Here is an 11,552-nt window from a genome sequence, read left to right as displayed (position 1 = left end):
CCTTAACCCAAACCCCCACCCTAACCCACCCCTACCCCTGAAACCCTAGACCCCGACCCCACCCGTACCCCTACCCCTTCCTGACCCCAAACCTACCCCTAAACCCTAACCTAACCAACCCCAACCCCCAGGTCCTGTCCCCCTACCCCACAGATCCCCCAGACCCTCACCCTGCCCTACAGATCATCCACACCCCCAGGTCCTGTCCCCCGATGCTCCGAGCCCCACAGATCCTTCACACCAGCAGACACTGCCCTCCCCCACAGATCTTCCACACTCCCAGGCCCTGTTCCCCCATCCCACAGATCCTCCACACCTCCAAGGTCCTGTCCCCCCACACCTCAAACCCCACAGATCCTCCACACCCCCAGGTCCTGTCTCCCCCCCAGCCCCAGATTCTCCATACCCCCAGGCCCTGTCCCCTCCCCATCCCAGAGATCCTCCACACCCCCAGGTGACTCACAGGGGAAAGCGGGACCAAGCCTGGGCCCCTGGAGATGAACAGCGGTGACCTCCCCTCACAGCTGTGCAGGGGCCCTGCCCTTGAGTGGAGCTGGGGGGGCATGACTTCCGGGGGCAGAAGAAGCTGGCAGTGGAGTGGGGATATTGAGCGGGTGGATGAACAGCAGCAGAGAGGATCTCACACGGGGAGACTATGGACATGCCCAGAGTGACCTGGTTCCCACTGACAATAATACAGCCAAGGCCCAGCTGATAGCCCACTGCACCCACCTTGCAGCTTGGACAGCTGGGTTCCCCGCCCCCGAGTGCACGCAGCCAGCAGCTGTAAAAGACATTTTATTTCCAGCACTCATGCTGAGTCCATACCAGTATTAAAAACAAGACACAAGATAAGCCTCACACACATCACCCCACAGCCCCGGTCAGTGCAGAAAGCGTTGCTCCCACAGGGCTCCAGACGCACCCTGCAGCCAAGCCAGGATGGTGGCACCCCTCACTTCCTGTTGGCCTGCGCTGTTCCGATGACGCACTCGTTCACCTGGAAGGGGGAGAGATGGAGTTGAGCGGGAAGCTGCGGCATTGTAACATGGGCAACCCCCTTCCATCTGCCTGAGCCATGCAACAGTCAGTCACTTACTTTGCTGGCAAAGCGCAGGGAGTTCAGGGACTCTGACAAGTTCTCCTCCAGCGGGGAGATGTTCACAAACATCAGCCTGGGGGCATTGGAAAGAGGAGGAACAGAGGTTAGAGGGGCCTGCAGAAGCACTCTTCTGGCACCACCCCCAGCACCTGGTGTCCCTGCACATTCCCTAACTCTTAGACTCCCTCCACTTCCTGTCCATACAGTGTGTCCCATAGCCCTGCCCTCCACCTTGGTGCTATATCCTTCTCCATACATCTTCACCTCATCCCTCCCCCCACTCCTACTATTCCTACTGCCCCCCCATTGTTACTCACATCTTAGAGTTGCCCCCCAGCGAGTTCTGCAGCAGGTAGGTGAGCTTGCTGTTCCTGTAGGGTATGTGGGGCTCCTGCAGAGTGGGAAGACAGGAGTCAGCTCCCCATGGTCCATGAGAAGGGGGCATGTTGGGACCCCTGGGCAGGGAGATTTCATAACATCTACCTCAGACAGCCCCCGGCCTCACTGTGGCTCCCCTATACCAGGCAGGGAAGGGCTGGGGGAGAGGGAGGGGGCAGTGAGGTGCATGCAGGTGGTCTGTTACATTGCCTACAGCACTATAACCACTGGCCCTGGGGAAAGAGGGGAAGAGACTGCTGATAATGGGGCATGGGGTGTCCTAGCTGTTACCTTGTTGGAAAGCGCCATGATGACCAGCCCCAGGGTAGAGAGGCTAGTGTTAATGGCTTGGGTCTCCCTCAATCGCTCCCCCTTCGAGAAGGACTTGTCCAGCCGCTCGCTGCCTGCCAGGTCCACCAGGCTTAGCACCGCTGCAGCGAAGGGAGAGGGAACGGATATGAGAAAGGTCTGCGAGAGGGCACCTCACCCAGCTCTCCCACAAATGGCAGGGCAGCCGCACCACAGGTGGTCCTAGCAACCAATGCTCCCCCAGCCCTGCCTTCCAGTTATTCTCTGGCAGCCCCAGCCACCACCTGCCACACTCACAGACACTGTGCAGGTCCCGGCTCCGGTTCCAGCCCTCAATGCGCAGCTGGAAAAGGCTGTGACTGCGGGAGGAGCGGTCGTTCAGAGCCGTCTTCGCCACGGAGCGGTTGGCCTTGGCCGTTCGCAGTAGCTTCAGCACCTGGGGAATGCAGGGTGTGTTGGTGGGGTCAGTACAGCTCCTAAGCCCACCGGCTCCAGCACACCCACATCTCAGCTCACCTCATCCTCAGAGTCCACAGGCACATAGCGCAGGTTGGGAACATGCAGCTCCTCACTGCTCTGGCTGACCCGCTTGATCTCCAGTTCGGCACCCCGCTCTGGCCGCCCCACCAGCAGGTCCCGCAGCGACTCATTGTAGATCTCCAGGAAGTTGGCCGTGAAACGGTACTGGGGTGTGTGTGGGAGACAGAAACAACATCAGAACCATGAGAGTGTGGGGGGACGAGGTATGCTGCCAGAGCCACAGGGTTGGGGGCAGGCATGAAGGGCGGAATGGGATGCTCACTCACCTGCCAGCCCTTGGGCTCCAGTTCCCGTGCCTCCTGGAAGACCTGCTGCACGGCCCGAGGAATCATGCCCATAGTCTCGGGGCTCATGTCGTCCGGCCCCTCCATGGTATAGGTCTTACCACTGCCTGTCTGCCCATAGGCAAAGATGCATACATGGTACCCATCCAGAGCAGACTGCAGGGAGGGAGGAGGAAGTGGTCACTATGGGGGGAATCCCCAGATTCCCAATCCCCCAAGTCCTGTGCCCCACTCTGTACCTGCACCAACAGCGCAATCTCTTCAAACACCTGCTCCTGGGAGCAGGCAGGGGAGAACACCCGGTCAAAGCTGAAATCGTATTTCACATCGCCCTTGCGGTCACGCCCAACGTGGGACTGCGGGGAGAGACAGACATGTGGGTCAAACTATAGGACTCATTCCCAGGACCCCAGGCCTGGGCTGGGGGAATTGACAGCCACCTCTGCACCTCTGATGGGAAGTCCCCAGAGTGGGAATGAGGGGCAGTGATTGCAGAGGATTCTTTAAGGCAAGAGGGGGCCATGAGGACCTGCAGAGGAGCCAAGCCAGGCAGGGTGAAGGGGCGGCTCAATGGCAGGGGAGATTCAACACTGGTGAGTGCAAGCTGCTAATGGAACTACTTGGTTGCTCGGCTGAGTTTGAGATTAACAAACCCTTCAGAGAAGGCCCCAGGTTTCTAACATGCTGCCAGGAAATTGGGGGGGCAAGGGATGAGGCTAATCGCCTCTCCATGCAGCATCTGTGGCTGTTACTGGACACACTGTACAGATCTGACAGCCACACTTCAAAAGGATGATGAAAAACTGGGAAAGGTTCAGAGAAAAGCTACAAGATTTGAAGGCTGGAAAACCTGCCTCAGTAAGAGACTGAAGGAGCTCCCTCTATTCAGCTTATTGAAGGGAAGGCTCAGAGGAGACTTGATCATGGTCTCCACTTACACATATGGACAAATTTGAGAGCAGAAGGCTCTAAGCTACCAGACAGAGGCAGAAGGAGAAACCAGTGGCTGGGAGCTGAAGCCAGACAAATTCAGGCTACAGATAAGATGCAAGTTGTTAACAGGGAAGGAACTGGCCACGGGAAGCACTGCTCCGAGGGCATTGCAGCAGGAACTCTATGTCACTGGGAATCTCAAGCATGAATGTCTGTGCACCCTCTTCACATGTTCATGCGCACAGATCTATGGCCTGCTGCTCAGAAAAATGCTAGCCCCTGGAGGTGTGAGAAGGCTGGTCTCAAGGCAGCAGGCCCAGCTGGGCTGTGAGGTGCTAGCAAGGTTTCCGAGGCTCCAAGCACAGGGGCCCTACGTTTAAGCAGCAGCAAGTCAGAAGCAGAGTCAGCCACTCCTTGGCTTGGGGCTGAGGTGGCTGACTTGGAATCCCTGCAGGGGGAATTGCCCAAGACTCGTGCCTGTGTAGTGTGCAAGTTGTAGATTGCACCAGTGTTCCCCAACTTAACCACACTAATGCCATGTCCAAACACTTACTGCACTGAATGGCCTTGAATATCAGGCAATGCACAGCCAGGGTCAATGTATGGCCCATCACAAAGACAGGGCTAGCTGTGCCCCAGTCCCTGGACTCACCTCCTCCACTTTGGAGAGCACCAGGGCCTTGTTGTCCTGCAGGGGGAAGTGCAAGTGCTCCAGTCCCTTCTGCCTCTCCTTCTCCCAGGCTAGCAGGGGGCGCACACGGCAGAACACACGGATGTTACCCTGGGGACAGGAGAGGTGTCAGTCCAGTGCGGGGAAGGCTGTCCCCAGATCCCACCAGCTGTCCCTCCCAATCCCATCTTCTTCTAGCCCTCACCCCCACCCTCCTGCCTGGTGTCCTGCCCTAATTCCCAGCCCCACCCCCTCCACACCCTGAGGTGGGGCAGAATGAGAGCCTCCTGTCACCTTGAGCTCCTGCACCAGGTTGTGCAGCCTCCTCCTCTCCATCTCCAGGTGGTGCAACCGCTCCTCCTGCTGGGTCATGACCTGCAGCTGGGCTGCCACCTGGCCTCTCAACTCCTTGTTCTCACACTCCCTCTGGGCCAGGCCCTCCTCTGCCAGCTTTAGCTTCACCTGGAGCAGGACCAGGAGTTAGGGGTTACTGCTAGAGACTTGCATGGAGTTCTTGGGATACCACAATACACCCCCCACCCCAGGCCCCCACCAGGAGAGACAACAGACCATGTCACACGCCATGGGTCAAGCCAGCGCGTGTGACTCCCAGCTGGTAACTGACAGACTTGCTAGACATGGAGTGTAGCTGATAACCTGGTCAAAGCAAAGCTGTTGGGGGAAATGCATGCGACGGTGCAGAAAGCAGTGCTTGTTTGCAGTGCAAGTGAATCAAAGAGGCCCAACATTAGGGCCGGGATTTTAAAAGGGAGTTGGGTGCCTGAACACTGGGGAAAGGTTCCTTTGAAACACCCTGCAAGGACAGCAGTCGCTTTACGGAGGTGCAGCACTCTCAGCAAGGCAATAACTAAAGCAGAACAGCCAGACACAGGAGTAAGTCCTGAAAGCAAGGTGGGGTTGTGACATTGGTAATAGGGGAATTTCCAGGAGACTGGAGCAGAGCACAATGTTGTCCCAGCAAGTCTATGTAAAGCCTTCATAAGGTTGAGCTGTTGCTATAGGAAACAAAGCTTGTGTCTAGGAGGTGTAGATTGAGCCCATGCATGGAAGCTGCAGCACCTGCTGCGTAAGGCTTGGTTCCTCTCAGTAGAGCATGCAGATGACCCAATGGGTACATAACCTGTCTACTGAACAGGAATCTGACAGGGCACAGCTGGGTTAAGGGTACAGCATGTTATGGGTGATCCTAGTACAGGCACCACAGAACATGCCACTAAAGAGCTGAGCTTTTTTCCGGGCCCCAGCCACATGACCTGGATTGGCCCGGCTCTGGCTCCAGTGAGGGAGGTTAACATCACATCTCCCCCCTTCCCAGGATCAAGACCCACCTCTCTGGTCTCCAGCAGGGATGACAGGTCCCGCTTGGTCCCCTCTAGCTGCCCGATGGTCCTGCTGTGGCTGGTGACCTGCTCCTCCAGTTGCTGCTTCAGGTCTGACAGCTCCATCACCTCGTGGAGCCTCTGATGTGCCTGCTCCTGGCAAGTGTGCAGCGCGGAGCTCAGTGTGCTACAGAAGTAGGGGCAGGGTGAGATAGGGCAGGAGTCATTCCCCCCCAACCAGAACAACTAGGATCCCTGCCCCTCAGCCCTCTGGCTTCTCACCTGACCTGGCTGCTCAGTTCCCGGTTCTGAACCACCTGCTCCTGCAGCTGCCTCTTGAGCTGCTGATTCTCCCCATCCAGTCTCTGCACCTTGTCCTTGTAGCTGCTCATCTTGGTCCGCATATCACTCAACTGGCCCTTCAGGTCCCAGGCAGCCCGCTTTTTCCCATCATTCCCTGCAGCTAGGGCAGGGGCTGCTGTGGGGAGAAAGGGAGAGGCAGATGAGGCTGGAGCCAGCAGGGCTATCCCTCTCCCCATCCCTGGCTTCACCCCTTCTTGACACCAAGCCCCTCCTGCTGCCGCCTTACCCATCTTTGGAGCTGCTGCCACAGGCACCGGCCTCCTGACGACATCTGCGGAGGGAAAGGGGAGAGCACGTGTCATGGAACTACAGGCCCGTGCTCTTGAACCGTCCCTGCGAGGACCCCTTCAGTGAGTCAGCCTCCTTAGGGTCTCTCACTCACTAGGGTAGGTCTCTTGGCTTCACTGCCTCCTGGATCCAAATCTCAGAGCCTTCAGCATCCCTCCTTCACGCTGTGAGTGCCCCATAGCGACTCCACCTGAGTTGGACACCCAGGGAAGACTTGCACCCTCAAAGGGAGCACTGCACCCCCAGCTCCCTTGATCTAAGGTGACTCTCAGCCAGCAGTGTAAAAGCAGAAAGGTTTATTAGATGTCTGTAACACAGCGTAGCAAGTCTTTAGTTAACACAGACAATGGAAAGTTACAGCCAGGTGGCTCTGGATCCGTCCAGAGCCCTCTAACTCCTCTTTAATCCCAGTCCAGAAGCTTCTTTCCTGCCTCCAGCAGCCCACACTTAACAACCCCGCCTGGCTGCTCCCTAGTCCTTTGTCCACCAGCTGGCTTCCTAAGGAGGGTGGGCCATCCATGGTTGTTTGTTGCTAGGCGCCAATAACTGGAGTGGCCATTGTCTTCTGAGACTCTCCATGGGCATGGGGACCCAGCCAGCTAGGCGTTGGTCCCGCCTGTATCTCTGGATTGGGGCAAAGAGTAAACAATCTTTCCTCCTCCCCCACCCCCCTGACCTAGTTAACTACACACCACATAGGGGAAACTGAGGCACACACAATATTCATCCAAAATATTATGAATAATTCCCACTCCTTCGCAGCAAATCATGGGGTCAAGCGGCTGTGAGAGGAAACAGAGAGCTGACTGGAGGGGCAGACTTGGAAACTCTGAGCAAGGAAAATGCCTGCTGTGTGCAAGGAAACAGGACACACTGAACATTTTTGTAAACTAGGGGGTCCACACTTCATAGCTCTTGTATGCTGAGGTCCGGCATGCCCCAGGCGTCCTTGCATCTTTCTGTTCACCCTCCCAAGCTCCCTGTGCGCTACCCTCCCATCCTCCTCTTTTCAGAACTCCATGCAACTCACAGGGTTATGCGTGCCCCCTTCCCACTATTATCACAAGGGGTTGTGTGCCTCCCATTTTTAGGTGTCATCCCCCCCCCCATTCTCACCCCCACGGCAGGGGCTGTTTGCCTATTCTCCCTCCATTGCAATGGCTCTGTAGGTGTCCCCAATCCCCTCTTTCCCCATGCCAGAGGCTGTATGCACCCCATGACAAAACAGGAATTTTCTGTAATATTTTTATGATTCTTGTGTGCCTCAGTTTACTTCTGTACTTTACATTGCTAGCCAGCAGGTGCAAAATAATTCAAAAGCTGCTCTTGGGGCAGAGCAGGAGATGGGAAGTGTTGTGTCATGTAACTGGCTGGTGTGGAACAGATGGGTGTTAAAGGACTGGCTGGAACTGACCCATACCAATGGAGGATGAGCCAAAACAATGGGAGCCCCAAGGACAGAACATGGTACTTGGCAAATTGACAATATAGTCCCTGAAACCATTCAGTAGCTGACTCTCTGCCACCACCTGTCAGGCAGCCACAGGGTCTGGTCTATACTCCAGCCTGTAACCAGTCCCTTTGGAGTACCCCTTTAGTGTGCTAGGCCCTAATGACCCATACACCCTTCTACAGGGACAGGCCACGGCCTCCAAGAATCCAAAACAGGGGACTTAAAATGCTGCAGCTGCGCCAGTGTAGTGCTTCAGTGACAGGAGAGGTTCTCCCCTTGCTATAGGTACACCACAGCCCGAGAGGCAGTAGCTATGTCAACGGGAGAATTCTCCCATCAACTGAGCACTGTCTACATTGGGGGGTTAGGTCAGGTTTAGTGCATCGCTCTGGGGTGTGGATTTTTCACACCTTTGAGCAATGTAGTTAGACCAACCTAATTTCCTAGTATGGACCAGGTCTGGGCTTTTGTGGCTCACTACAGCGAATTCAGTCGAGCCAGACTCCCATGGGAGACTTGTACTATACCCCTTCAGGGTGCAATGCTTTCAGTGAGTATTTGCAGTGACAGCAGGCAGCCTTACCAAAATGAGATAATGTATTAGATACCCAGCCCCACCATAATCTGTAAATCCTTACATTAGCCTTTTTACTAAGGCAGAGTTCAATCTGGCTACTGCAAGGCCAGGGATCCCTAGATCCAGGCTCTCATCAAAGCCAACTTGGCTGTCCTTCTGTCCCTAGCCCCAGGTGAGAGCTGCACAGTTTCTTCCAACAGCCAACTCTTATCCCCAAGAGATCGACCCATGCTGAGATCACATATTCCGCCTGCTGGAGATTCCGGTGGATAAGTGTCAGTTGTTCAGTTCTTGGGGCTCCTGTTGTCTTGGCGCATCCATCATTGATATGGATCAGATTTAACCAGTCCTTTAAGGACCCATTCATTCCACCCCAGACAATCACGTGGCAACACCTCACGTCTCCTCCTTTTCCACAAGAGCATCTTTCTAATCCTTTTGCACCCACTGAATAGCAATGCAAAGTACAGTAGGAAACCAAGGCATACAGAGGAATCAAAAATATCACAGAAAATGCCCACTTCATTGTCAAACCCCTCCATTATTTGTCTTCTGTCCATCTGGGAGATACTCAGGGTGTAAGTTATTGGGAGCAGGAACAGAGATGAGATGGGGTAGCACTAGGCAGGAAGGGGTTCATGGGTGCTCACTGTGACACTGTATAGAATCTGGGGGACACTTTAGGATACTATGAATGCAATTTTACACTATTGGTAATGAGTTATGGCAGATATGCCATGTAAGATATCTGCACAAATATTATGATTTGCCAGATATGATAATCTTGTTTATTTATTTGGATCACCTTTTGTATTATGAGTTATAGATATGTATGTATGTCTGTATTTTAAACTTGGGCTATGCTTCTGCGTGACACCCCCCAGACAGTTTGGAATCAGCATGATGGCCCATTAAGGACCATCTGCTATACAACTGACCCATTGAGAGAAGGCAGAGGATACACCTTCCGACTCAGCAAGGCATGCCCAGGCATGCCCATGGACGGAAAAGGCTTCCAAGCCATGTGTTGGGCAGCTTGTGTTTGAAACAATGGACGCACAGGCCGCATGACAAAATACTATAAAAGACAGCTGCATCTTCTCCATTTTGTCTTCAATCCTGCTTTTTACCTCTGGAGGAACTTTGCTACAAACTGAAGCTCTGAATAAAGGACTGAATGATGCATCCAAGCTGTGGATGTATTCCAGAGGGACTTTCAAGCCAGCAAACTCACCCATACTGCTAGGAACCTGATATATGAACTTTAAAGTATTTGTACCTATGTGACTGCTTTACCATCTCTCTTCTTGTTCTACAAAAACAACAAGGAGTCTGGTGGCAGACTAACACGGCTACCTCCTTCTTCTTGTTCTGTTTCTTTATAATAAACCTTTAGTTTCAAACACTAAAGGATTGGCTGACAGCGTAGTATTTTGAGTAAGATCCAATCCCATAATGACCTGGTGACGTGGCTGACCCTTCGGGGTCAGAAGAACATTTTGTATATGTGAGCATATAACTTCTCACTGTACTGGACCTAGATGCTGATTGGGAGCCAGAGAACTGGAATGCAATAAGGGAATCACACAGCCCCCCTTTTTTTGTTTTGTTTTTTGCTTCTTGATAGCCGAGGGAGCAGCAGCACAGTTTGTGACTGCTTGGGGAGTTTAATTTCAGTGTTACCCGCCAGTCTTGGGAGTATCTGCTCTCCCCTTTGCAGCCTGCCCTGACCTTGGCATTTCCAGTGAGGGCTGCACCAGGCACCATGGGTCACACCCACAACCAGCAGTTTGATCTGTAGGCAATTCCAGAGGTGCTAAAGGATGTGGCTGCGCCAAAACAATGGCAGGGACTCCATGGGCCCTACACCCCCCATCCCCCCCGCTTTCAGTTTTCTGGTTTCCCCCAAAGTCACTAGGGTTCTGACCACTGTTGCCTTGATCTGTTCCAAAATTTGGGGGAATGTTCAACTGTGGCATTCAGGAGTATTGTGTTTGACAGAGAAACGCAGCTGAGCTGAGTATAAGGCTCATAGCTCCCCATGGAGAGGGCCCAAAGGGAGACTAGGCCTGGGGCTTCCAGTTGGCAGAGGGTGCTCAGCTCTCTAGCAAGTATCACCCACCAACAGTCTTCCCAGTACTGGGTCCCACAGAGCTCTGGATGACAGTGCTGGGTTCGGCAAGTGGCACCAGGTCACAAGGAGTCTCCCCTCAGAGTGAAAGCCCCAGTCCCACAAATACCTGCAACTGAGGCTGCTGGGATGGTCAGTCCTGGTCGGAGCGAAGCCCGGCGGCCTGTGGTGGACATGAAGCATCATCATTAGCAGTGAAACATCTGACCCCTTGTGTCAGCTCCCTGTTCTCATGAACACAAAGGTCCCTGCATCCTGCAGGCAAATATACCCCCCAGTCCTAGCACACATCCTTCCCAAGAGCTCACCTGCTCTTTGAGTCCTAGGTACTGCAGCTGCTGTCGAAGCCTTGGAACAAGTGGCAGCGATGGAGGCTGCCACCCTCCTGGTTGGTACGGGAAGCCTTCGGGCACGTTTCTAGTGGGAGGGGAAGAGAGGAGACAGTTATTGGGAGCAGAGCCCTGGAGAACAGGAAAATGAAGTGGGTCAAGAAACCACCTTTCACATCTGCCTGCCGCATCTCACCTGTTCAGTTGGAGGCTGATTCTCATCACTAGGCCCTCGCTTGGCCCTCAAGCCAGGCACAGGCAGCTGGGAAAGGGCCTTCCCTGCAAGTGGCACCTGCCATCCATCAGCATTCCCCTTCTGCTCCATGTGGGGACCTCTGGGAAGGAGTAAGGGGGCTTGATCAGTCACATGTTATACAGACACCCCGATGACTGTGTGTGCGCCCAGAGCAGGGTGAGCACCCCCCATACACACCCTGTCGCACCCCAGCCCCTGCCATGGTGAGACCCTCTGGAGGGGCAGGATCTGGTTGGTGCCCATGAGTGGAGGGCTCACCTGAGACCAAGCAAACTCCTTCCACACAGGGAGGCAGAAGCCAATGGGAGCAGATTCAGCACCTGTGCCCAAGTCACACTCCCCACTGCAGCACTCCCCCCGGTCTGGGCGGAGCGGCTGGGGTCCTGGGCTCTGAAGTGAACCTGTGGGGAGAAGGGGAGACAGGCAGGTGAATGCTAGGAAGGGGAAACAGGAACTTCCCCAACCCCACCCATCTGCATCGCAAGGCCCTACCTCTGCCCCCCAGCCCAGCCACAAACATCTGCAACCCATAGCGCTGCCTCCGCCCCCCCAGCCCAACCCCAAACATCTGCACCCCATGGCGCTGCCTCCGCCCCCCC

The 11,552-nt window shown here is 54.7% G+C and overlaps 1 protein-coding gene across 1 annotated transcript in view; it reads right to left on the bottom strand.

The window, feature by feature from the left end:
- Positions 1-817: 817 nt before the first annotated feature.
- Positions 818-11,552, bottom strand: part of KIFC1 (kinesin family member C1) — an 11,316-nt gene continuing 581 nt past the window's right edge. The window contains exons 2-18 of the mRNA XM_026660178.2: positions 11,212-11,354; positions 10,894-11,032; positions 10,677-10,785; positions 10,478-10,531; positions 6,146-6,190; positions 5,839-6,034; positions 5,566-5,743; positions 4,511-4,678; positions 4,199-4,327; positions 2,853-2,969; positions 2,596-2,769; positions 2,306-2,473; positions 2,087-2,225; positions 1,772-1,911; positions 1,420-1,493; positions 1,100-1,175; positions 818-1,000 (exon numbers count right to left, since the gene is read on the bottom strand). Coding sequence (XP_026515963.1) covers positions 956-1,000; positions 1,100-1,175; positions 1,420-1,493; positions 1,772-1,911; positions 2,087-2,225; positions 2,306-2,473; positions 2,596-2,769; positions 2,853-2,969; positions 4,199-4,327; positions 4,511-4,678; positions 5,566-5,743; positions 5,839-6,034; positions 6,146-6,190; positions 10,478-10,531; positions 10,677-10,785; positions 10,894-11,022 — 1,941 coding nt within the window. The 5' untranslated portion in view covers positions 11,023-11,032; positions 11,212-11,354 and the 3' untranslated portion in view covers positions 818-955. The remainder of the gene's footprint in view (positions 1,001-1,099; positions 1,176-1,419; positions 1,494-1,771; positions 1,912-2,086; positions 2,226-2,305; positions 2,474-2,595; positions 2,770-2,852; positions 2,970-4,198; positions 4,328-4,510; positions 4,679-5,565; positions 5,744-5,838; positions 6,035-6,145; positions 6,191-10,477; positions 10,532-10,676; positions 10,786-10,893; positions 11,033-11,211; positions 11,355-11,552) is intronic.

The sequence above is a fragment of the Terrapene carolina genome, unplaced genomic scaffold (assembly GCF_002925995.2).
Source record: "Terrapene carolina triunguis isolate 2854851 unplaced genomic scaffold, T_m_triunguis-2.0 Scaffold727, whole genome shotgun sequence".
Classification (NCBI taxonomy): Eukaryota; Metazoa; Chordata; order Testudines; family Emydidae; genus Terrapene; species Terrapene triunguis.
The sequence above is the reverse complement of the archived record's forward strand: the minus strand, read 5'-3'. Positions and strand labels throughout refer to the sequence as shown.